The 23,310-nt window shown below is 38.7% G+C and overlaps 1 protein-coding gene across 1 annotated transcript in view; it reads right to left on the bottom strand.

Annotated features, from left to right (window-relative positions):
- The window catches only part of LOC113228733 (Down syndrome cell adhesion molecule-like protein Dscam2), a 76,846-nt gene extending 55,947 nt beyond the window's left edge, over nt 1-20,899 (bottom strand). The window contains exons 1-5 of the mRNA XM_026462095.1: nt 20,791-20,899; nt 20,086-20,204; nt 17,670-17,866; nt 16,329-16,426; nt 14,187-14,355 (exon numbers count right to left, since the gene is read on the bottom strand). Of these exons, the coding sequence (XP_026317880.1) occupies nt 14,187-14,355; nt 16,329-16,426; nt 17,670-17,866; nt 20,086-20,204; nt 20,791-20,899 (692 nt within the window). The remainder of the gene's footprint in view (nt 1-14,186; nt 14,356-16,328; nt 16,427-17,669; nt 17,867-20,085; nt 20,205-20,790) is intronic.
- Nucleotides 20,900-23,310: the final 2,411 nt, after the last annotated feature.

Genomic DNA, 23,310 nt, shown 5'->3' with positions numbered 1-23,310 from the left:
CGTGCGACTGTACAGTTCGACCGGTTTTCCCAACGTGAATGGCCCCTTAAACATTTTAGAATATTTGCGAACTGAAAGTACAGTTAAGAGCTAAGTAACTCAATTGTCAGATTTATATATTTACCAACATAAGAATATATTACGGCATATCATTTCGGCGCCTTCCACAGGTTGGCCATGCTCTTGAAGTGCAACACGCCAGATAATTATTTATTATTTAATTTTTACTAAAATATATACGGGTTTGAAAGATATCTTCAGTGTTGTTTTCGTTTTTTGAAGGCTCGTTCAACATGTTTTAAGAGATATCGTATTTGACCAATATACTGAACTCAAGATCATGATTATGTTACTTTCCAAGGAGCACACTTTATACGCCTTAAAACTGTTATATCTATAAATAGTCTTAATATGGTATAGATTTAGATATTAGCTCTCTATAAGTGGTTTTATAAAAAAGAAATTGTTCTTATAGACTTATTTCACTCAAGTCAAAATTTTAAAACCTTCTTAATACCAAACAACTTAATTAAGTATAATCTCTCTTAAGATCTACTCTTATAGTCCTTATTTTAAGTTCATCTGTAGAATAATTGATTATTTTTAGTAAAATTGTTGCATACACATTCAGTAAAGTCTATTAATACTCTAAAAACTAGTGTTCTTAAGTTTATTCTAGATACATTTAAATATAGACATTCTGTAGCGTTTGTACTTACGACAAACAGTAATGTCTTCAGTAGATTTTATTTAAAAAATACTACAATTAGGGTTTTTACTCTATTGGACGTTGTAAGAGTTCATGCAAAGTAAAGAATATTAAAAGATCTGGTAGATCTGGTACCGGCCTAAACGGGAGAAAGAATCGCGAACTCAACACGCACCGACTGGTAATTTAACAATACAGAACCAAGTGCTCTAATAATAATTATATTTAAGCTGCTTGTTAAGAATACGAGGGATGTGCGATGTTGAAAAACACATCGATATAGTCCATCACAGTGTTTCTAACAGTAACGATCAAATTAGCGATGCATCAGCAGTTGATAGATTAAACAAAATGGTAAAATGTTAGAATCCCCACATTTTCCTCACATACCACCAATCCCCTCAAAATCCTCAATCTAGTTGAAATTCTCCCCAATTTAGGGAATTCGCCACAAATTGGCAACGCTGGATACAATAGTGGTAATTTGCGCGCGAGCTGGTTTTTGTTTGTTGACAAATAAATAAACATTGTGAAGTAATTCCGTGTTCTGAAATGATAAAACAATTGAAATGAGCGCGTAAACTACTGTACTTCAATGTTGTGTATGTGTATTGTGCCATCTGCCAATAGAATACAGTGAAATCATTGTGTGAAATGTGGTTGGCGTGAAGAAATAACCTCAATTTTGTAATGAAAATTTTATTTCTTCCAATATATGTTGGGTATGTCATTAAAGTATTCCTTATATTTATATGATAGGGAATTTATCCACTTTTATAGTCATATATAACACATTCCATATAATTATACAGAATAAGGATTTTTCGCGACAAATTGAATTTTTAAATTGTTTTTTTGACTTAGTGTTTTTAAAAGTTTTTTATTGCATAATACGCTCACTATTCTCTATAACTTTTATAAAGGATTTGTAATACCGTCAAAAGAAAAAATCGCTTAGAAACATCGCGTTTTGTAGACAATCATAAAAGCTTCATAGGAGTAAATATTCTTCTACAAGGTCAACTACATAAAGCAAGTAAAAATAATCTTTTCGTATTCTTAATTATAGACAAAATGCTCCCAACAGTGTTTTGAAAAAAGTTTTAAATTTTTATCGCCATTTTTATTTTTGAAAAATGACTATGATGTAGCCGAGAAAAAATTCTTTTCTTTTCAAAAAGTAAATCTAAGTTGAAGAAGCCTAGAACTTCTTGGAAATGGTTTGTTTTGTGAGTTATTTTGTATATTTAAGCTTTCTATAAATATTTAAAACCAAAGATCGATAACTGTATTTTTATTAAGTTTATATTTTATGCATAAATATTTAAAATTTAGCGAGCGAATTACTTTTAAAACAGGTTTTACATCACTTTTTACAATGTATTTAAAGTCGCGCATCAATTCGTGTTTTCTAACCGATTACACATTGCGCGAAAAAGTCAGAAATGTAATTCTATTCTATATATCTAATTTCGCCATGTTGCAATTTTGATAGTTCAAATTTTGTGAGCCATTAAACTTGAAATCTATTATATATTAGTATTAAGTGAATTGCGTCTTATGTTTGTAACGCTTTAGTTACTTTGGTTTTAAAAAAAACATTACTAAGAAAACTATCATAGACTATAAATTATTTAAAAACTGTCTACAAGACTAAATAAAAACTTTCTACATTCTATAAATGGTCTTGTAGCATTCTAGAAGAGTTACTTGAGAAAAAATATAAGAATCACTCCTAACACTACCTACAGATAGTTTCTCAAGTTGTGCCCACTTTTACTGTAAATTATCTAGAAACCTTCTTCGAGATATCTTGAGGGAATTTGAACTCTTAAAATATTCATGTAAATTAAATTCTATTAGATATTTTATAGTATATATTTAGATATGGGTGTGCTGCTTGGGTTTTCATTTGAAGAACGTGCGTTATGAAATTGGTGCAGGGTATTGGCTTTAGCATAATCACGTTCTGCCACCAAGTTAAATGTTTCTCTTTCAAAAAGATTTCTTAGAAATCCACATTTGCACTAAATAAGAGGAGTACAGTTTCATTTAATGTTCGTGCAGTGAGAGGGCTGCGTCGTCTGCGATGCATCTCTTGGAATATTTAATGTAGTAAGTACCCCGGAGTTCATAAGCCACATGAAGTTGCTTTAATAGCCATAGTACAGGCAATTTCCGTATTTGAGATCAGGTAGTTGATCCGGTGTCCTGAAACATTATTAATAGCATATCAGGAAATCGAAGTCGCAAAATGTCAAGGAATGTTTGTTCAAATAAAAAATGCACTTGGAACGATTAGACTTGCAACGCTCAGAGTATAAGCCTCTTTAGGACTGTAAGTCGTGCCACCTTTACCTTGTCAATCGACGTTACTTTAAGAAATGTCGCTGCCACGTAGGCAAGCCCGAACAAATCCATTGCTGAAGCGGTGGAGTGCGATGTCCATCGATCTGGACATGTTCACGGTCCGGCGCGCTCTCGTTACGCCCGGACATGCTTTATTACATTTAGTGACGCCGATGTTCGCCTCCCACCACCCCCTAACGTATAACTAGCCCCTCAGCCTTCAAAAAGGTAGAAAAATTTACTGCTAATTGCAAAATTACTGTCTTATTTTGAGGCAGCTGCTTTTGATGCTCGGAGCCTTTCTATCAATGCGAGTATGCATTTTTGTGTTGTCGGAGTTACAGCCCGATAATGCACGCAAAATGATTTTAAAGTAACGATGACCTTGATAAAATAGCTATTTGGTACGTACCACGTTTGCTTAAACAAAAAAGAATTCTCCTTGTCGTTCTGTTCTTCCTATTTCTATTACTACTAAATCTATAAACTAAACAAGTTTGTCAGGTACACGTGGGTCAAGTACATACATAGTGTTCGTACTCACGACAGGAGCGGCATGTATGGCGGCCTTATAGAATATGCGTCATTGTCTATCACGTCTTTTCGTAATTAACAACTGTCGTATGTGAAGGTCAACTGTTACCACGGGATTATAATACTTATGGGAAAATTAATATAATATTTCATAATTAAAATCATCGTTATCCCATTATACGTCCTTCGGCTGGCCTCTTCTGAGCCTCCTCTAAGGAAAGAATTTCGATCATAATCCACCACGGCCAGTGCGGGTTGGGGACTTCACAACACACGTTTTCCAAGGTCTTCATACACCGTTAGCGACAGGTACTGACGACCTCTCCATTGAGAGGCGACCATTCTCACCACTACCCTTTGCGACGTCTTACTTCTTTACAAAAAACAAGCATTCACAGTAACGATAAAACCTAATCTCAATTGAAGTTTTCCAATTTTAACGTCAAGTCGAACTCGTCGGAAACTAATTTGCCAAATAATTATGTGTGAGTTGTGACGTACGACTACGCTATACAAATGCTCGACAAATATTTCGGCGGAGGAATGTTCGCGATCACGATCCAGTTTACGACTGTCGGCAGACTGCTCTTTTGTGTTTTCAAGGCGAGTTATAAAGTTAGTAACTCGATGAGATTTGCTGATTTGCAACTTCTCCATCTACAATTGGTATTCTCTTCAAAAAGGATTTCGGTCCCCGCTTTGCGACTTTGTGCTTTTACTATAAGGCAGCGATTGGTATTTAGTTTAATATGTTACTGTTTGTTGTCGATCCTCTTAAGAGTAATCGCTTGGCGCTAATAATTTCTTACTTTCGTTCTCACGTTTCCAAACCAAATATAAATCTTAAATATTTCTATCATTATAGAAACAGATATTATTATATGTATAGAGGCAACATTAAGAGTGGACGGCTACGATGGATGGATACCAAAAAGTAAATTAAGCAAGAGGCTATCGATACTCTCTGCGTCCCCCAATGGAAAACCAAAGCCGTGAGTACATGTTTGTATGTTATATATAGGTAATGTCATGTATGTCATACAGTGTATGTTAAACGCCTTTCGTGTTCACTTTAAACGTACTGTGCCGTATTAAAACGGGAACGTAAACGTTGTGTTGTGCGTACACAAGGCAGCCATATATCTCTGTCGTGTCCAGCCGTCCACCACCCCAGGCGCGCTGCGCTTATTGGCGCTGGCAGTAAACGTGTTGATTGATGCCGCAGAGCTGCGTGGAGGCCTGTTGTGAGCGCAGAAGCGCTCGAAATATTATCAAGGAGTATTGTTGATTATGAATGTCGCTAATGGATTATACAATCATAACAATATTTGCCATTGCCGGGGAACATCACATCACACCGACCGCCGCCATCGTGGCGGGTTTTCGCAATCACATGTTGTGATCTCTTCGTGGGTCAAACAAAATAAATTTCCCGTCAAATTTTAAAAAGTTAATTCAGTTTCGCTTTTTTTTGCTTCATTATTGATTAGACGAATTCTACGAATTGATACAAATATGGCGGCTTTAAAAGGTAATAACGCTCGTCCGGCGCAATTTCGTGAACGCGCCGCTACTAGATGAACTTAGTCACGAACTTTTGAATTGAACATCGAGAAAATTTGTAAACAATAAATATTTCTGGACGCCGTTGCTGCGTCTATGAGCTATAGTTTTAATAATAATGTATTTATAACAACAAAAGACGAAAGTTTATTACTCAATGTCCAGCCTTGTCTAAAAAATACTTTATCGTTAGATATTAATAATAAAACTTCGTATTTAATTGTCATAAATACTTCAGTTATTAATACTGTAATTTACAGGCATAGCACAGAATAACGTTCGGCAATATTCGCGGTGTCGGAGTTTTGATGTTCATTGTTTGTTTACTCCATCTGTATGACACCGTAAGGGCTCCGTGATTCGTGACCAATCGAATGTGATTCTAAAATAACTCGCTCCGCGTTTGTGATGGGAAAGAGGCACTGACTTTATTGATATTGAGAAAGGTGAAGAGAAACGTCTGCGCGAATGTCACTCTGCTATATATTATTATCAATAAAAATACTAAGGCAACATTCAGACGGCTGCTGTTTTTTCATGTCGCTTTGTTGAACCGAAAGAGCGCAACTACAACTTTATTTTGAATTAAAATCTTTTACAATTTGCAAGTATGTCTCTAGGTATATTCCACTGAGTCTTTGTATTTATATGAAAATACCGCAACGAATTTGGACATTTCAACATACAAGTGTGTGAGATGCGATCTAGTTAGGATCTGTGAACAGTTTGAAAAAGATCAAACGAACTATTTTCAGAATACAAAAATGCTGTTTAGCCCGAGCAAGTACGTATTGCATTGCGATAGCCAACACCACAATATTGCTTCGGAGCAGCTCAAGCCTATTTTCATGTAAATTCAGATTGTTGACGACCGGCCCGCCGAGCTTCAGCTGCAGTAAAGGGCGAATAATGTAATATCTTTAATAAATTCAAAAATATCATAGTAAACACAAGTTTGTAAATACTTCGATTCGTATCTTACCGCGCATGCCATGTTTATTGTTTATTGCAAAAGAACATCAACCATTAAATATATTCTGGCCTTGTGCTATGTAAAGAAGTGAAAAAGTTTTTGAATTTAATTCATAAATAAATACTTATCTAAGTGAAAACCGCTCTTTGCACTATGATAAGGAAATGAATACGGAATACATATCCCCAATGAACACTACGCCAACTTTATTTTTTGGTCATTTTCTGTTAATTTTGTAAACAGCCATAAATATTTATTAACTAAAATTAGCTCCTCTAATTTTGTAAAACAATAAAATAAAGAAACATAAAACAAAATCCGAAAAAAACAACGAATTTTATAAACAAAAAAAACAAAGAATCAAAAAACCAAATAAAAACAGAACAGGTCGAAAAATTAAGTTGGAGTAGTGCTCTTTGGAGGTATCGAGATTGTACAGTACAATATACGGCGTCCTACTGTTTAAAACGTAGCTCTTGTACCTATACTAATAACGCAAACCGTCTGAAAGCCTTCCTTAACACACGTAGTGGCTTTTTATTGTTTCATGGAATTTCAAATAGAGATTCGCGCAAACATTCTCTTCATCCATAATAGTGGGGTGTGGGCGCGTGAGGTCTTTCGAGAAGCGACTTTGATGATGTCATCTACTCGTCTCGTTCCAGGATGTACAATGTTTCTGCAACCACTTCTTGACCACGATTCGGTTGTCGCTTTATTCCACCTATCATCTCTACATCTCGCAATATACTTGCCAAGCCTCATTTTAGCACCGTTATCGCATGATGTGAACCTTACTCCGTCTACAACTTTGAGCGTGGCTCACCTGTATGCCATGGCTTTCCTCAACACAGAACCGTAGGCTAATGTACAGCTGTCGGTCTTATTGCTAAGTAGCAATGTTGTTCCAGGCAATCTTAGGATAGAAATTTCTATATTCACCATTTTACTTGGATTACTAAGGTCTCACATCAGGTTTTCAAACCTGATTTGTACAGCGACAAGAAATATCGGTCACAGCTCACTATGCTTTAACTCATAGCGAAAGCTAAACTACTGGATCTAAATACGAACACAAACACGCGCGGAGAAGAGGTTATTGTAGAACTTAAAACCGTAGTTTGATTGTGCAGATGTAATAAGATTCTTATAAAATCTTAGCAACTGCGTTCTTTCGTTTTTCGCAAATAGATTTATTCCCTTTGATATTCGATAAACCAATGCCCCGGCCTCGATTTGCCAGTTTTTTCCTTCGATACAGGTTTACGAAAGAGTAAGAAAATACATTGTTCTTGGACCAAAAGGCCGCTCTTTGTCGTGCACTTGACGTGTCCTGTTGGCGCCTAGTAATTGTCTTAAATATATAATATACTATAATACATTTTTGTTGCGACTTAACTTTGTCGAAGGGGCAAAATGTGTGTCCAAGCGTTTACAGAGCAAGAGATTTGGTTTGCACTCGCAAGGCAATTCTGTATAATACCACTAAATCATATTTGTTATGCGTACATTCAGTTGATTTACTCTAGCTGAGATAAGTGTGACTGTGTCGCAATCCCCAATGTTTACACATAAGGGACTAAAATAATGTTAGTGAAGACAAAATGTTTTCGAGGAAATAGCTTTCACAACATAAATTGGAGCAAAGTGTAATCAGTTATCATTGTTCATCGCCAATGACGTGGAACTTTCCTGGGAAATTCTGAGCACACCTTTTTATAACGTAACGAAAGTACACTGAAAAATTTTGTATTTATAACAACTTGCAGAAGCAATTTCTTCGCGTCCCCTAGATCTCACATGTATTTTTTTATTCCCTGGAAAATACTAGGCTAATATGATTTAATTTATATTTGATACCTCATCACACCGACTCGATTTCTGTCTATTGTTTTAATTTTATTTTATTAAGTGTAGCATTACTGTTATCACACAAATTTAGCACACAAATTAACTTTGTCATTTATTGTCATGCTCACCTCTAAGTAACTTCTATAATCACAAATTATGTTCATGATTAGTCTCAAGTTACGTAAATGTTTCTACCAATAATAAATAAACAATTAATAAGTGAATGAACTAAACTACTAAGTAATTCTTCATACGGTCGCAATAAAGGTTTTCCAAATAGACTAATTAACCGAAAATTTATTATTAACTTGTTAAAGTGCAATAAACGTTGACAAGCATATTTAGTAATGTTTTGATTTGCACTAGGCCACTTGAGAAGTCGGAAGTCTTATCGCGTTCACAGCCGAGTAGCGCTGCTCTGCCTGGAAGGCGTCTCCCGCCGCCCGCCCGCACCGCCACGGCCGCGCCGAGCCGCAGGCGCCTGTGGCCGCTTCCGCTCCGGTACGTGCGATTCGTTGCACTCTAATACTGTGAGCGGTTGAGCATGATAGACGTACGTTAAAATTAAATTTAAACGGTTAGTGAAAACAAACGTGGCTGCACAGCACTACGTTGGAAGAGACCCGAGAATCAGTCATCTGAAAAATTATATGAAAAAGGAAGAAGACAAAACCAATAGTTCTACAATTTGGAAAATTGATGTTGAATGATATCCAAATTAACGATAAGCCTTCCTCGAGTTCTGCATGAAAATAATATTCTAGTAGGGTAAAACCGGGCTAGACGCCCCACTCTTTGAAAGAACCTCCTAATTTAAATTCATTGCAAGATTTTTTTAATGACAAGGATAATTGTTCATAACGTCATAAAAAAGGAATTTTGATATGTTAACTATTTTTATAAAAAATATGACATAATTATGTAATTTAATAAAATGACAAATGTTATGACTATTATTATATAATTCTAGAATAATTTGACGATTAATTTTTTTGAAACACTTTAGACTTCAATTTGACATTCATTTTCCCATTAATTCATTGACTTTTCAGAAAATATTTGTTTAAATTTAATTATCATTATAATGATATATTAATTAAAGGTAATCAAAATGTGTATTTAAAAAATTGTCATTGCTACGCCCTTACAGGGTACATGTTTGATACTGTACCTAAACTACTATAAGAACTATTATGTAACAATATGTTTTGCAATAAACGTTATTATTATTATTATTATTATTATTAAAAATTATTAGTTTATCATGAATAATTTCTATGGCTATAACTAGTTTAATCTTTTACATAACATTAAGACTTGATCTTACTGATCTAGAATTTACTGATTTTGAAAAAATTGACTTTTTGCAAAGCTATTTTTTGAGGAGAGATGCCTTTTTATATGGATAGACGCCACACAATGAAAATAATAAAAAGGATAAATGCCCTTTAGAATAAAATAGTAAAATTCATAATAAAATGTTTGATTTGTAATCTTTAACATATTGTATATACATATTATGTTCCGTGCCGTGTTCGTCGCGGAGGTAAACGCATGCACAAGCTAAACGCGTCTATTCCAAACAAAGCCCTGCAGGAACTTTGATGAGTGGTGTCTGTACTCATTATTTAAATTAATTATTCCTTGTTGCGATTTGGGGAAGTTAGGTTTTTCGACAACCAGGCACCTACCCCACTGCGGCACCTATCCCGGTTTTACCCTATATTCCCTGAAAAAAAGCGGACAATGAAAGAACACCTTAATTAAAAACATCTGCTCAAATACATTTTTCTCTTGTAGGAACTAAAATACGCATTTCATCATTATCATATCAGCCGGAAGAGATCCACTGCTGAACATAGGCCTCCCCCAAAGATTTCCAGACTAGCCGATCGGACGCGCCGTGCATCCATCGATTACCTGCAGCCCTTACCAGGTTATCCGTCCATCTAGCCCGTCCCACTGAACGCCTTCCGGTTCGTGGTCTCCATTCGATAACCTTTCTGCGCCAACGGCCGTCAGTTCTACGAGCTATGCGCCTTACCCACTCACACTTCAAGTTGACAATCCTTTGAGCTATGTCGGAAAGTCACCGACATAGCTCAAAGGATTGTCAACTTCTCTTGTGATCTTCTACGTACGTATTATAGGAATATTATTTCGATTATTTTAGATTATATCGTTTAAAATTCACGAAGCTACTCACTGCGTTCGCGCATTCATACGAACAAAACAAAAGTTGAATATTTGAAAAGTTTATATAAAAGTTTTATATTGAAAGAGTCAGCATCTTCAACACCATTAATTGCAGTCAACGTTAGGGGAAGGAGGAGCATACATCATCCGCAATTATTGGCGGCGCGGTGCGGAGGGCGCGGGCGTGGGGTGCGGGCAGCGGGGTAACGAAGACGAATTGCGGCGAGACGTGGCCGGCGCGGGCGGTGCGAGGGCGCCATAGACGGGCTTACAGGTACCTTATGAAACAAGTTGTGTTATTAAGGCGGTAGGGAGGCAAATGAATAAGTGTTGACGTTTGAATATTTATATTGACCCGACGTTATAATGCGATGGATTGGTTTCCATGAAAACAAAAAATAATTCCACAAATAATGAGCGAAAAAGGTAGGAGATAAGTAATATTACGCGTAATTACTTATACTATGTATATATTTCGTACTAAAACAGGTAAGCCAGACGACAAGGTGCGTGTCGATCCATTATAAGAACTGTACATGTAAACAATAAAATTGAAAAAAGAATTAAACAAGGACTTTCGTTTTCTTCTACCGCATACCGTAAAAACTTTTTGCTTAGACGTACATATAAGACTAGCGTATGATTATGACTGCGTTGTAATGGAATTTTTGAATGAATTGATTTTATAGAATGAGTAAAATAAAACAGTAACTTCATGAGGCCTTAACTTCAGATACGTGATCCAGTTTTCATTCATGTTTACCACATTTTATGAGCAAACGTAGTTAAAGAATGTTAAGAAGAAAATTGTGTCGTTTTTAGTAATTATTACACTGCTATAGTTCTGTAATCAACGCCATATTTCTCTTAAAACTATCTAACTTGAACATAAAAGCACGCCGTTGCTGCAGTTTGTATAATGCAAGACCTTTGAGCCTCTAGGTGACTTGTCTGGCATTTATGGTTATTCGTTAAAACATTCGAAGATTTTCGCGTTTCCACGTAAATCCCCATCACGTCATGGTACGCGTTAATATAAAATAAAGAAAAATGAGGTAATAATGTGGTACGTAAGGTGGAATATTCTAACCTATAGAATATATCGCTGAGATGAATGGGAGCATTTCCGGCCGTCCGTCACACCGCTTGGCTTACGGTCCGCCGCACAGGTTGTGCTGACTTCGACGTGCGAGACGTGGCCTGTTATAATGCCTGTGCATCGTCAACCGATATGTCAATGGGAAGTCACAATAGACTTGTATTTCATAAAGATGCTTTTTTGTTATGAACAGAATTTATGGCATACTCTGCACGAAGATGACAGATAACACCTTATAAATGTCTCCTTTTAAGTATCGTTTTTTATGTACAGTCGTTAACGAAGTAATAATTGATACATTGGATAAGTACTTACACCATATAATGCCATACAGTCACTTGTTATATTTACGGTTATGACGATGTAAGGTTGCAGAAGTTGGTTGACTGTGTACATACATGGGCGGTGATGGCAGCTCATTGCGGCGCGATCACGTGGAAGGGTCGGCGATTAATGGTGAGGCGCTGCCCGGCCCGGGCCGGCCCCCGACTGTGGCCCCGGGGGCCGCAGTGCCAGTCATCTTGCCTGCTGATGGCATGTCGTATACATGTCACATGTATCACATACCGTTTGATAACCTACTTACACAAAAGCCCACAGTAGTATTTGAAACATATTCCGTATCGACTCTAATTTAACTCGGATCATTAGATAATTAATGCCTTAAAATACTACCACCACCCTCAATAAGCTTTAACACGTAGACAAAGGTAATGAACATTTAAGTTTCGTTTAATCACTTCTCTGTGTTTAAATAAACTCGGGTCGAATTCAAGTAACGGCGTGAAAATTGTTACGGGCCTGCGGAGACCAATTTTCATTATCCATCAGCGCAGATGTCGTTATTCCGGCCCACTGAGCCCCCTCTCCCGCCCCCCTCCCGCACCTGCGATAAATGATTGATAAATTATGCACATGGGCCAGCAAACCATGCCAGGGTAGTAAGTAGTACATGACACGATGAGAACCCCTTTTGTTGTTTTTTGTTTGGGAAGTTGAAGCTGTCGGTTCAAAGGTCATCGCGTCACTCGACGGTGTTAAGGTTTGATGGCAATTGCGACAGTAGAATGCATCGTGAAATAAACGTTGTTGCTGCACCTAGAGTAGCAAAGCAGTATGAAATTGCAGCGCGAGCGAACGACATCAGCGACTTGCTCGTGTTCCACTTCTTAATTGCCGTTTGGCTAAAAACATCACACAAAGATTTACAGTCGAAAGCATCGACTCCAGAATGAGCCCTTTATACGCCGCTGTATCTCCCAATTTACGGCGCGGCTTACGTCGCGGCGAGGCCGTTTGTCTTCGTTAGCGCGGCGCTGACACGAGCCGCGCGCGCCCGGCGCGGCGCCCCGCGCTGCCATTCTACTGCGTGCTGATGCTGCTATTGTAATTACCTACTGAAGACGTAATGACTCGCCTCACCGCCGGCGCCGAGTGATGAACACGCGCGCCGATGACATCGCGGAATGGGACAATATTAATGGCATGTGAAATTAACTACCCCCGGCACAATTAATGAACAGAATGTCTTATCACAGTCCTCATAATGTGAACGAGTGTACTGTTGAGAAGTAGCGGCAGTGGATGAGATTCATTAGGTAGTCGCGGCATAGGTCGACCCGCAGGCGGCCCGTCCGACCGTCGCAGGCCCGTCCGCGTCCGCCACCGAGAGACGCTGAATAGCGGATTACATTAAAGCCTCATTACGCTCTGATTCACTCCTTTGCTTCCCGAAAACATTTTACCTGAAGATGAAATTCCCGAGGGTTATTTGATTTTCGTTTTGTAACCAATTTTAGCAAAATTCCTCGAGAGTAGGATGCTGTTATTTCATCTATCTATTTCACTATGTATAATAGTTGAAACCACAAATACAAACCAAACTTTAAACCTAAACGTCTGTATATACTGTACCTAATTACCACAGATAATAAAAACATCTCTGTAAATCAATCTCAACACATCCGATTGATTTCCATCAATTAGTTCAACGAAAAGATTTCTGGCCGTTATCGAAGCAAAAACTGCGACAAAAATTAATTTCGCCTTAGGCCTGGCGATAAAAGCATCATTCAGCGATCCGTTCCTTGAATGAGCGGGATCAATCGGCCGGGCGCCGTCAGTCGACCGAACATCAATCTTGACTACTGGCTTACTAAGCGACGAGCCGGCAACTGTCTTTGTGTAAGTGACGCATGTCGCCAATCGGACGCAGCTGCTAATAATAACGCCATCTATATTGAGTGGTCATCTGCGCTGGCTGTTATTCTGCGGTTGCGCCTCGTCTGCAGCGAATTGGTGAAAGGTGGTTGAAATAACGTACGTTGAGCTACATTTGTTAAGATGTATTTGAATCATCTGTCGTGATGTCAGAACCACGAACCTCACATCTAATACTCAAAAATGTCTTCACTTAACTATAGTTTACGGATGTGCTGTAGAGTGCAAAAATATGGATATTCATTGTGAATTAACAATTTTGTGTGTAATACAACCCATTGATTTCCTTTATTTAAAACATTTTATTGTAAAATACTTATTGTGCTTTGCGTCCGCAATCTAAATGCTAGATTGTCATAACGAAATGATTGGTGTAAAATGAGTACACTTCATACGTGATATAGCGCAATTCCTACGGACTATCGTTACGGATGTTTATGAACTTTTGCAGTCGGAATATATCACTTAATTAGAAATATATATTAACACACGAAATTTACTCTAAGATGTAGATTACATCACTAAAAAGGTCACTACCTTTTTAGAATGTTGATCTTACACCGGATTAGAATACAACTTATTGCGTTCTAAATGAGAGTCTCGTTTATTTGTGACTGCTACTCGGGCCAATACTTCATAGGATATATTGTTGCGACATCAATCTCAATCTCAAAACGTCCTGATCGATTTACCTGAGATGCGGCACGTCGGTTACGGGCACGCCGTCCTCGGTGAGCCAGGTGATGAGGGGCGGCGGCGTGCCGTGCGCGGCGCATGAGGCGCGTGCGCCGCTGCTGTTTGAGAATGCCAGTCGCGGCGGCGGCTCCACCAGGAATACCAGCTGGCTGGTGCACCACCGCGCTGCAGACAATACACACGGCACATGAGACATCACCGGTACCTAATATTGCTTTACCTTTTTGGATTACTCACAGCATCACAACGAAGTGTTTAATCAAGATGTTAACTCGAAAGATCATAAATGTTGATCCTCACCTATGCTCAGTGGAACATGTGCAATTACAACGTTGTAAAGTATGTATAAGTACGCGAAGGCTGCACAGAATCAGAGTGAGGCAGCTAGCCAAATATTTAATTAACTCCCTGTAGCACGGAGATATAATTTGTAAGTAACAGGCCGACTTCAAAGTTTCCCTACAAGTCGGCGCAATAACAGCGACTTCAAAGCGAATTCCATTCGGATTGTTGAGAGATTGCTCGCGACAATTAATGCGAAGGATTACAGACTTCCACTTTGAAATTGCTCACCACGTCTGACTGAGACGCTGGAACAGTTTTGGACAAAGACTGGTTCGTTCACTCTGCGACTTTCTATAGTCGTCTTTGTTACGCAAGACGAAAATGTGCAAAAATAGAAACAAAAATAAACGTCACTGTCAACGAGATGCAGATTAATTTTTCCGACGAGCTCAACCGCGATGTATGCAAAGTAATGCAGCATGAGAAGATTAGACTGTCCCCGTACGAAACAGACAACTGCATAAAATGGTTGTAAATTTAAAAATGTGTGCTTTTAACCAGAGCACGTAGCTTATTGCGTTTCGTGGCGTCGTTGATACGTGCCGGAAAACAGGCAGGGGTCTCTCCTCGCCGCGTGTGACGGAGGGACGAGCATCGCGCCATCACGCCGCCGAGTCAGCCGGATTAGCGCCGTCATTTGTCTGGATTGCGAGCTTGTTGTTATCACAGCCAGACAATGAGCTTGCCTAAATAACAAAATAGGTAGAAGCGATGTTTGTTAATCCTGTAACCAGAACACTACGACACGGATGGTACGTGTGCGTGCATCATAAACGATGATAGTGGGCACAGAAGTGACAAAAACAAAACATAATATGTTATGATTACTGTTATACGACCGTTTGGTTTCTAACTACTCGTCATGGATGTCTGTCGTATTATTTTATCGTGATTAGTAATGATGGTAGTACGTTCGGGTCTGCGCAGCTCTAAAAAGACAAATGGCGCGATGGAATTTTAATCAAGCAGCATGTAGTACAGAGACATTTTTTAGAGAGAGATTTGGAATACCCATTGCTTCTCAGCGCCTAACAGAATCGACGACTTGCGGCGGCCCAATAAATATAACAATCCGTACATCAATCCTCATTTCCTGGTAATGTCTAGTGCGTGAATTAGTGTTAATTTTAAAAATTGTAGCACGTGTACACGCTCATCGTGACTTGATTTTAACGATAGGCATAACTGTATTTATTTTATTGCCCGCGCATCGGCTGTAACACCTAAACAAGCATGGAATAAAATATTAAGTGTTGAAACGATGCTCGTCTTTATCTGACTAATTTAATCAGAATTTAACTGAATTTGTAATCGTTGTACAAGTCAGCTACGCATAGTTGTATAAATGAGCTCCTCCGAAACAACAAAAGATCCTTATCACAGGAATGTCTAAAACATTTGTCCTCATGTAAGCCCAATTTAAGTCGGTGGATTTTTTCTAGAATGAGAACTAAAATGTGTAACATTACCGCGATGTTCATATTTGTTCTTATCTAGTGGTTCGCAGGCGGTAAGCGGCAAATTGTAGGGGTTGTTCCGATTGACGACGACACACTGACGAGTGAATGGCGACGCGCGGAAGTAATCGGGCGCGTAATGGCGTGTGCGCCGTACTGCGCTTTCATAGCCTATCAGTTTGTAAAATGCTAAAGATTTGTTATTACGACACTTTGTTTATTTTTGGCTGAACTTAACCTACCTACTTACCTTTTTAATAACAAATAAACCCTTTTTAATCAAAAATAAAGCGTTATAGTTCGAAGTTTTACGACCTTACTACAACGATGACTTACGAAGCAAAACTGAAGACGGACAGCGGAGTTCGGTGCGGGAATGGTGGCGAGGGAGCGCCCATCGTTCACGCGGCAAGCGGGACGCGCCGTTTAATATCCTGTATGACGGCAAGAAACTTAATAAAACGAAATTACGCCCCCGGCTTAGGAGAGCTTAGGCCAGAAGCACTCAAATTTACTGCCTCGTCTCCGAGACTATAAAAACGACGCTTTACCGTGTCAGGGGCGCCAAAAGGAAACCGCCCGCGGGTGATGTGGGGGCCGGTGCTAGCACAAGCAGCAGGTGCTCGATATACCGTTATATGGCGATTGACATACGTGCTAAGGCATCATTCTTCCTCATCAAAATTTTACGCCAAAGAGAACGTAAAAGAGACTTATTGTTTTACATACCTCAGAGTTAATAGATAACTCTCAACTGCTATTGTGTATTTACGCGGTGCTACGCCGTAGCTTTTTTGTGCAATACAATGCAGGTAGAGTAGGACGCTTCAAGGATACCACTACTACCAAATTCTACTTAGTGAAATACCTTACTCAGAACTAATGAAGTATAACGCTCATTATTACTCAGAGCTACTAACAAATATTAAAATGTAATTTCATGAGGTGCAATGTTACGGGTGTAGACGTGCTACGGTTCGTAGCGGTTCTCGCGTTGCCAGTGCTGTGTGTGTTTGATTTGCATTCTCACAACTTTGCATTTTTAAAGACAACTATTATGATAGGAAAAACTGCTAAAATGAGAAAAGCCTGTCGTAAAAAGCCTTGCTTGCGGAAAATAAGAGAATGGGCTGGGATTTTGACAGTTTTTTTATCAAAAGAGAAAATCAGTAGTACACTGAGTTGACTCCCAACGTTCACTAGTTGTAGTGGCATCTATAAAAGACATAATGCATGACTGACTAATACGTTATGTTAATAATAATACCTGTGAATAGTTGAAAGGGTTAAACTTACTTGCCACATACTTATCAGTTATTCGCTTAACTTAGAATTGCCTAATGACGCAAGGCGGGGTCCAGTCTGCTTGTTGGAAACTACATTAATAATAGCAAGTTCACTTAACTGTTCAACCCTTCTCCGACACCAAACATTCACGGTCTTGCTAACCACGCAGTCGGTCCAAATCCCGATACCTAGTAATATAAAGTAATATATGTATATAAAGTGCCAAGTTCAGAAACGCTTTAAATTATTGGAGTTCCGTCCGTAGTTAAACATGTACGTTATATTGTCTCATACAACATTAAAAAATGTGCAAGTGTACCGCATCATTATTTTGTATTTCGTTTTTATTTGCTTCCAAAAAAGTCGGGAGTGAATTAAAACGCATGTTACCTGCACTCAATGTTTTTCTGGTTATTTGTTCTCTGCAAGTCCTGCAGCTGATAAATCAATATAAATATAAATAGGTGTCTTCGGAGCTGTGTTAAGGCCCGGGGAGCCTTCGATGTGTTAATATGCATGCGACCTAAATCCGCGTGCGCAGATTCAAATCCACCGAAGGCATCACCGTCGGCGATCACGCGGAGGCGCTACGCGAAAAACGCTGCCATTGTCGCAACATCAAATACATTGAACTCTCGTTTCTGATGTGTTTCCCTACTTCATTTGTCACACGCTCAAAGTGCATTCGAAATCTTGAGATTAGACATTTCGAATTCAAGTCGACAAAATGGTATATAGAATAAATTGGGAGTGGGTAAACTCAGTTTTGATATTATTTTATACCGAAAGTACGAAGCGTTAGACACCACACGACACATTCTACGCCTGCGACAGTTTGAATACTGTCCGCCGGGGTTAGACTGTCATCAATGACTTTTGAATGTTTAGAAGTGGAATGTGATGTAGATATCCAGCGGCTATCCATTTGATGTCCAATTTAATGAGCGTAGATGTCATTTTATTGCGGTCGTTTAATGTATCGCCGACGATTTTACTCGAGACTGCCGTAAGCGCTTTATGAGTTTACTGTACGCTTGGTCTGGCCGCGGGCGGCGCCGGGCGGTGGACGTCCGACGACGGACGACCACAGATTAAAGAGGCCTCTCAATCTACGAGTGGACTCTTTATGACCAGACACGGAATAAACAATTCCATAATGTTTGGATGACTAAACGGACCAACCCAGTGGTGCGAATGGATTACGGATTTACTTTTTTCTATTTATTTATTATTACATTTCCTATACACTTGTGGGCTATATATACATTTCTTTTAATTATTACATCCATAACTTACGTGACGTATGAAAATGTTAGTTAGATATAAGTTACGTAATGTTAGCGGAGTTACTCTTCTGTTAATTTGGCAAAAACAGTGAAGAGACAGTGCTAATATAATATTTTGCGCGTCGAATAATTGCTCGACGCAGATGTGTATTTGCACCGCCGTGTAGTCATTGCGGTCCCGGGGGATGTACGGGGTGAGGCGGCCTCAAATCATGGAGTATTGCGTCACGTAATCATGTCATATTACGACCCCAACAAACATATGTATTATACACTTGAGAGGACAGTGCTATGAGCTCGCTTCTTACATTCATACGTAGAATATACTTATATCTTTGGGTTTCCATTGACTGCCACTTTGCACGGTCCTGGCAATAATCACTTGCATCATTTTATTTTCATTCATCAAACAATTCATCAATTGTTTAATGAGCCCTCCTTTTCTTTTTACTACGCATTCCTGTCTTTTTAAGAACATTCTCGATTTGATCGGAGAACGTCCTATCCAATGTTAAGTTCCACGTTGCTTTTTTTTTCATCACTTTACTTATTTCTGTTTTTTATCTTCTTACATACTGAGTTCAGAATCGGATTTGAATATTAACTTCTGAAACTCAGTCAGTAGATATGATGTAAAAACAAGTCAGTAAATATACCCATTTTCAGTTAAATTAGGTAGTTTTAATACTACAAGTGCTAAAAGCTCGTAAACTCCACAAAACCCCGATAATATGCAATTTTTTTAAAGACCATAATAATATTTTAGTATAAATTTTATAAACCATAACTTGGGAATTTGAATGGATTTATTTTGAATAATCTTCAAATTACAAAACGTCTAACAGACACTCTTTTCAACACACTCCTCTGCTATATCTACTCGCCATCCGCAAACGCCGTTGTCTAACACAATGGCCTAGTGTAATGAGTAAATAAACTCTGCCATTCTGTTAGTGCCGTCTTTACAAAACTGGTCTTTGAGCAAATGAAATAATATGTAGAGGAAAAAGTTTTTGTTACGACTAGCATTCTTGTAATATGTTATTTTGAATGGACGTTTACTGAGCGGGAGTCGCGGGGAGGGTTTGAACGAGCCATAATGAGGGTTAATTATGGCGAATGTTTAGCTCGCATTACACACAGGCGCATACACGATAGGCGGCCATTAATACGCACGCATAAATCGTGTCTTGTGTGCGCGTGTTAAACGTTTATCGCTTATTAGGATTACGCGATCGCGTCGAGCCATTGATTTAACTTTGCTTAATGTTTGGGCATTATCATTTTGAAATCGCGTTGTTGTGTACGTACACGCAAATATACAGTTCGTTTTGTTTTCTTTTAGACACGTCAGCTTCGTCTCCACAATATCTACGTTAGTGTTAATTAAATGCTTGCACACAATGGTTTCGTAGTTCTTGTGAGACTTTTCAGACTTTTATACAAAAAGAAACCGGGAGGTTGTTTTCTTACGTACTATATAAAGATATGTGTGATATGTATGTATATGTGCAACTGACAAAAGCTGGTGGTTGGACAATAGGCGGTGGCACAAAGCGCGGGCCGCATCCGGCGCGGAAGCGCGCCCCGGCGGGCCGCGCGGCGGCGTTGCGGCCCCGCGGCGTTGCGGCCCCGCGGCCTGCGGCGCAGTAATTACATGTTACTGTAATTACACACCACCGAGCATTCTGTGCTCCATCTCGCTGTGAAATGTCTGGGGCCTTCATTTTTTTAAGGTAAAAATGTGACTTGCATAAAGTAAATTAAAATCCGACACAAAATTTCCCGTACGTTAAGATATAAATTAAAAATTACTCGCTCCGTGCAACAACGGCGTACTTATTTGTTCTTACGGAATCACCAAATTCTCTATACACAGTTGTTCCACTGTTTTGCGGACAAGCATACAAATTATTTTATGAAGTACAAGAGACATTCTCTAACAGTATTCCAAGACAAATCCATGGCAAGCGTATAACTGCGTTAACTAATAGGATTGTATCGGGAGAGTGTGCCAAAGTTCTGCTTCTAAAACGACGTAGAGGGTTATACAGAATTCATTAACTTAGTTTACAGCACTGAATTGGATATTCATTATGAGCGTGTTATTTTTCCTTTCTTGCACGGCTGGAAAATACTCGCCTTTCTTTGTGTGTTTTTTTCGTAAACTGTTTTATTTTTGTCAATGGTTGTACATCAAACCGGGTTGACCTTTGTAGTGTGACCGCGTGTCCGTAACCGCATTCGTTTTTTTAATTTTGGCCTAGCCTCCCAGCCGTCCGGCCGCCCAGCCTCAGCTGCCGTCAGCCTGCTGTTCACGATTTCTATGTGCATTTCGACAATCCTAGGGGATTACTCTATACGATTATTTTCACCGAATATTATAAAGAGAAGCTAGAAAAAGATAACGTAATATTATTTCTAGTTTCTGATGGGAAATCAAATGAAACAGAATAATGGACGTGTTAATTTACACTGGTTTCTAAATTTAATCCTGAAGTCAATTAAAAGGGAAAGATTTTTTACTCGACCCTAAAACTATGGGATAAAAATAAAATAAAATAAAAATTGTTTATTGAATAACGTATTGTACAAATGAATAACTAAACTAAATAAAATATTAACTATCCTCATAATACCTATATTCTTTCACGATGTATACAAAATCCGTGTCAAACGAGTACATGCACCGACGCCGACGACCACGGCTGCTGGCGGTGCCGCGAGCTGTGCCGCGAGACAGGACAAATCTGCTCAAAGTTGTTGCATCTCCAACTCATTTTACAGACCATAACGAGACTCTCTTAAACGTTGTGTGTACGGATGCTCTCCCGTGAAGTGCTAAAATTGACATGGTTGGTAGTAAAATAGCAAACCGTGCCCTGATTATCTGCGAATATAGTTTCAAGAAGACGACGATTCCTCCAAAATTAATTAGTTATAGGCCTTTAAAGGATATTAATCTCATGGAAAATGAAACTATTTTTCCGGATTTAAATCGCGTATATTTGTTTTTTCAAACGCACCGACGTTTCGGGCCCTTTACAGGTTGTTTACATGGTCACGGTTGACTGTAGTCAACCGTGACCATGTTTCATTTCCTATGTGTAACAATCGCGGAAACCTAAGAACTCGATATTAATCTCAGTCAATTTAATTATGACCTTAAACTTTTATCACGGTTTAGAGTATCCGACTGTTACAATGTTGATGAAATGGTATCTTTGTTCAATACACTACTTCTCAATTTGTATGATGTTCATGCTCCAATGAAGTTAATACGAATTAAAAAACAAACATATATCCCTGGGTCACTAACACCATAAAACTTATGATGAATCTGAGAAATGAAGCCCATATGCGAATGAATACCATAGAGAGTATTACAAGCAATTGAAAAATTTTCTTTCTTCTTCTTTCTGAATTCTTCTTTATTCTATGAAAACGTGCTTATTTTAATCATAATGTTAATAATCAAACAATAAATCCTAAAGCTTTATGGAAAAACTTAAAATCACATATTCTCCCTCCAGAATCAGATATGGATCTCCCTACTCATCTCTCTTTTGCTGAAGATATAAATAAATATTTCGTAGACCTGCCTGGTTCTAATAAAGTTAATTTGACTGATTTTATTTATTACGAGTCGCGTAGACTTGGTTCTTCTATATTTAATATAAATTGTGTAGGAGATGAATGTATATTAAAAAAAATTGGCCCTTGAAATCTAATGCTCTGGATTTTGATGGAATTAGTTTAGATATGCTTGTTAAACGCTTGCTGCTATTACATGTATAATGAACAGGTCTATTATCTAGAACTTTTTTATTTAAATCATACCTTCCGATACACAGGGAGAGATACAGTTCATTAACAACATACAATGTACATCGTACAATCATATTCAACATATATTCATATATATAATATTTAACTGCCTCCGTGGCCGAACGGTTACCATGCCCGACTGCCACGCAGAGGTCCCAGGTTCGAATCCCGGGCCGGGCGAAATATTTGTATGACCTACATTTATTTCTCTCGTGAGTTTGGGTGTAATTTGTGGTTGTCTATGTGTGTGTCCATGGCACCCGCGACACATGGTTTCCCTAGTGCGGGGCTATGTTGAGTGTGTGCGTGTGTGCGTTATTATATATATCATAATATATAATATTTGGAACGTAGTGGATATGTCACACGGTTAGTATGGCGAGTGATAGCAAATTGAATATAAGTAAGTCTTGATGTGATCAGGACAAGATAAATGTCGCAGAGTAGTTCGACGGCTGACCAATAAGATGCAAACGAAGGAGTATTAGCATTGCAAACCGGCAGAGACGCGCTGTAGCAGCGGCAGATAGCTAATGGAAATGCATGAGCCGTGGTGAACCCATGCCGCAATACCTACTCGGTGAAGCGGTAATCACGATTACGAGGCTAACATTTTTTTAGCGGTTTTATACAATATTAGCACAGCCTTTCAGGTCAGGTACAAATTTAAGGGCCAAATATCAAGAAAATGTTTTTTATGTTACCAAGTGACGGAACGAACAAGTCGTGCGCCTGCTGGTCAGCGACGCGCCTGTCCATAACAGTTGCAAGTAGGCACTCAGAGCGCAAAAGAAAAGATGTGAGGGACACAGCCACTGCACTCGCCACCCTGACACACACACGAGTTGACAAATCCCATGTGCCGGTAATTTCACCAGCGCCATCACATTTCAAAACCGGAACGCAATAAGAGCATA

Source organism: Hyposmocoma kahamanoa, unplaced genomic scaffold (genome assembly GCF_003589595.1).
Source record: "Hyposmocoma kahamanoa isolate Upper Pololo Valley unplaced genomic scaffold, ASM358959v1 239, whole genome shotgun sequence".
Lineage (NCBI taxonomy): Eukaryota > Metazoa > Arthropoda > Insecta > Lepidoptera > Cosmopterigidae > Hyposmocoma > Hyposmocoma kahamanoa.
This window is presented reverse-complemented; position numbering and strand designations above follow the sequence as displayed.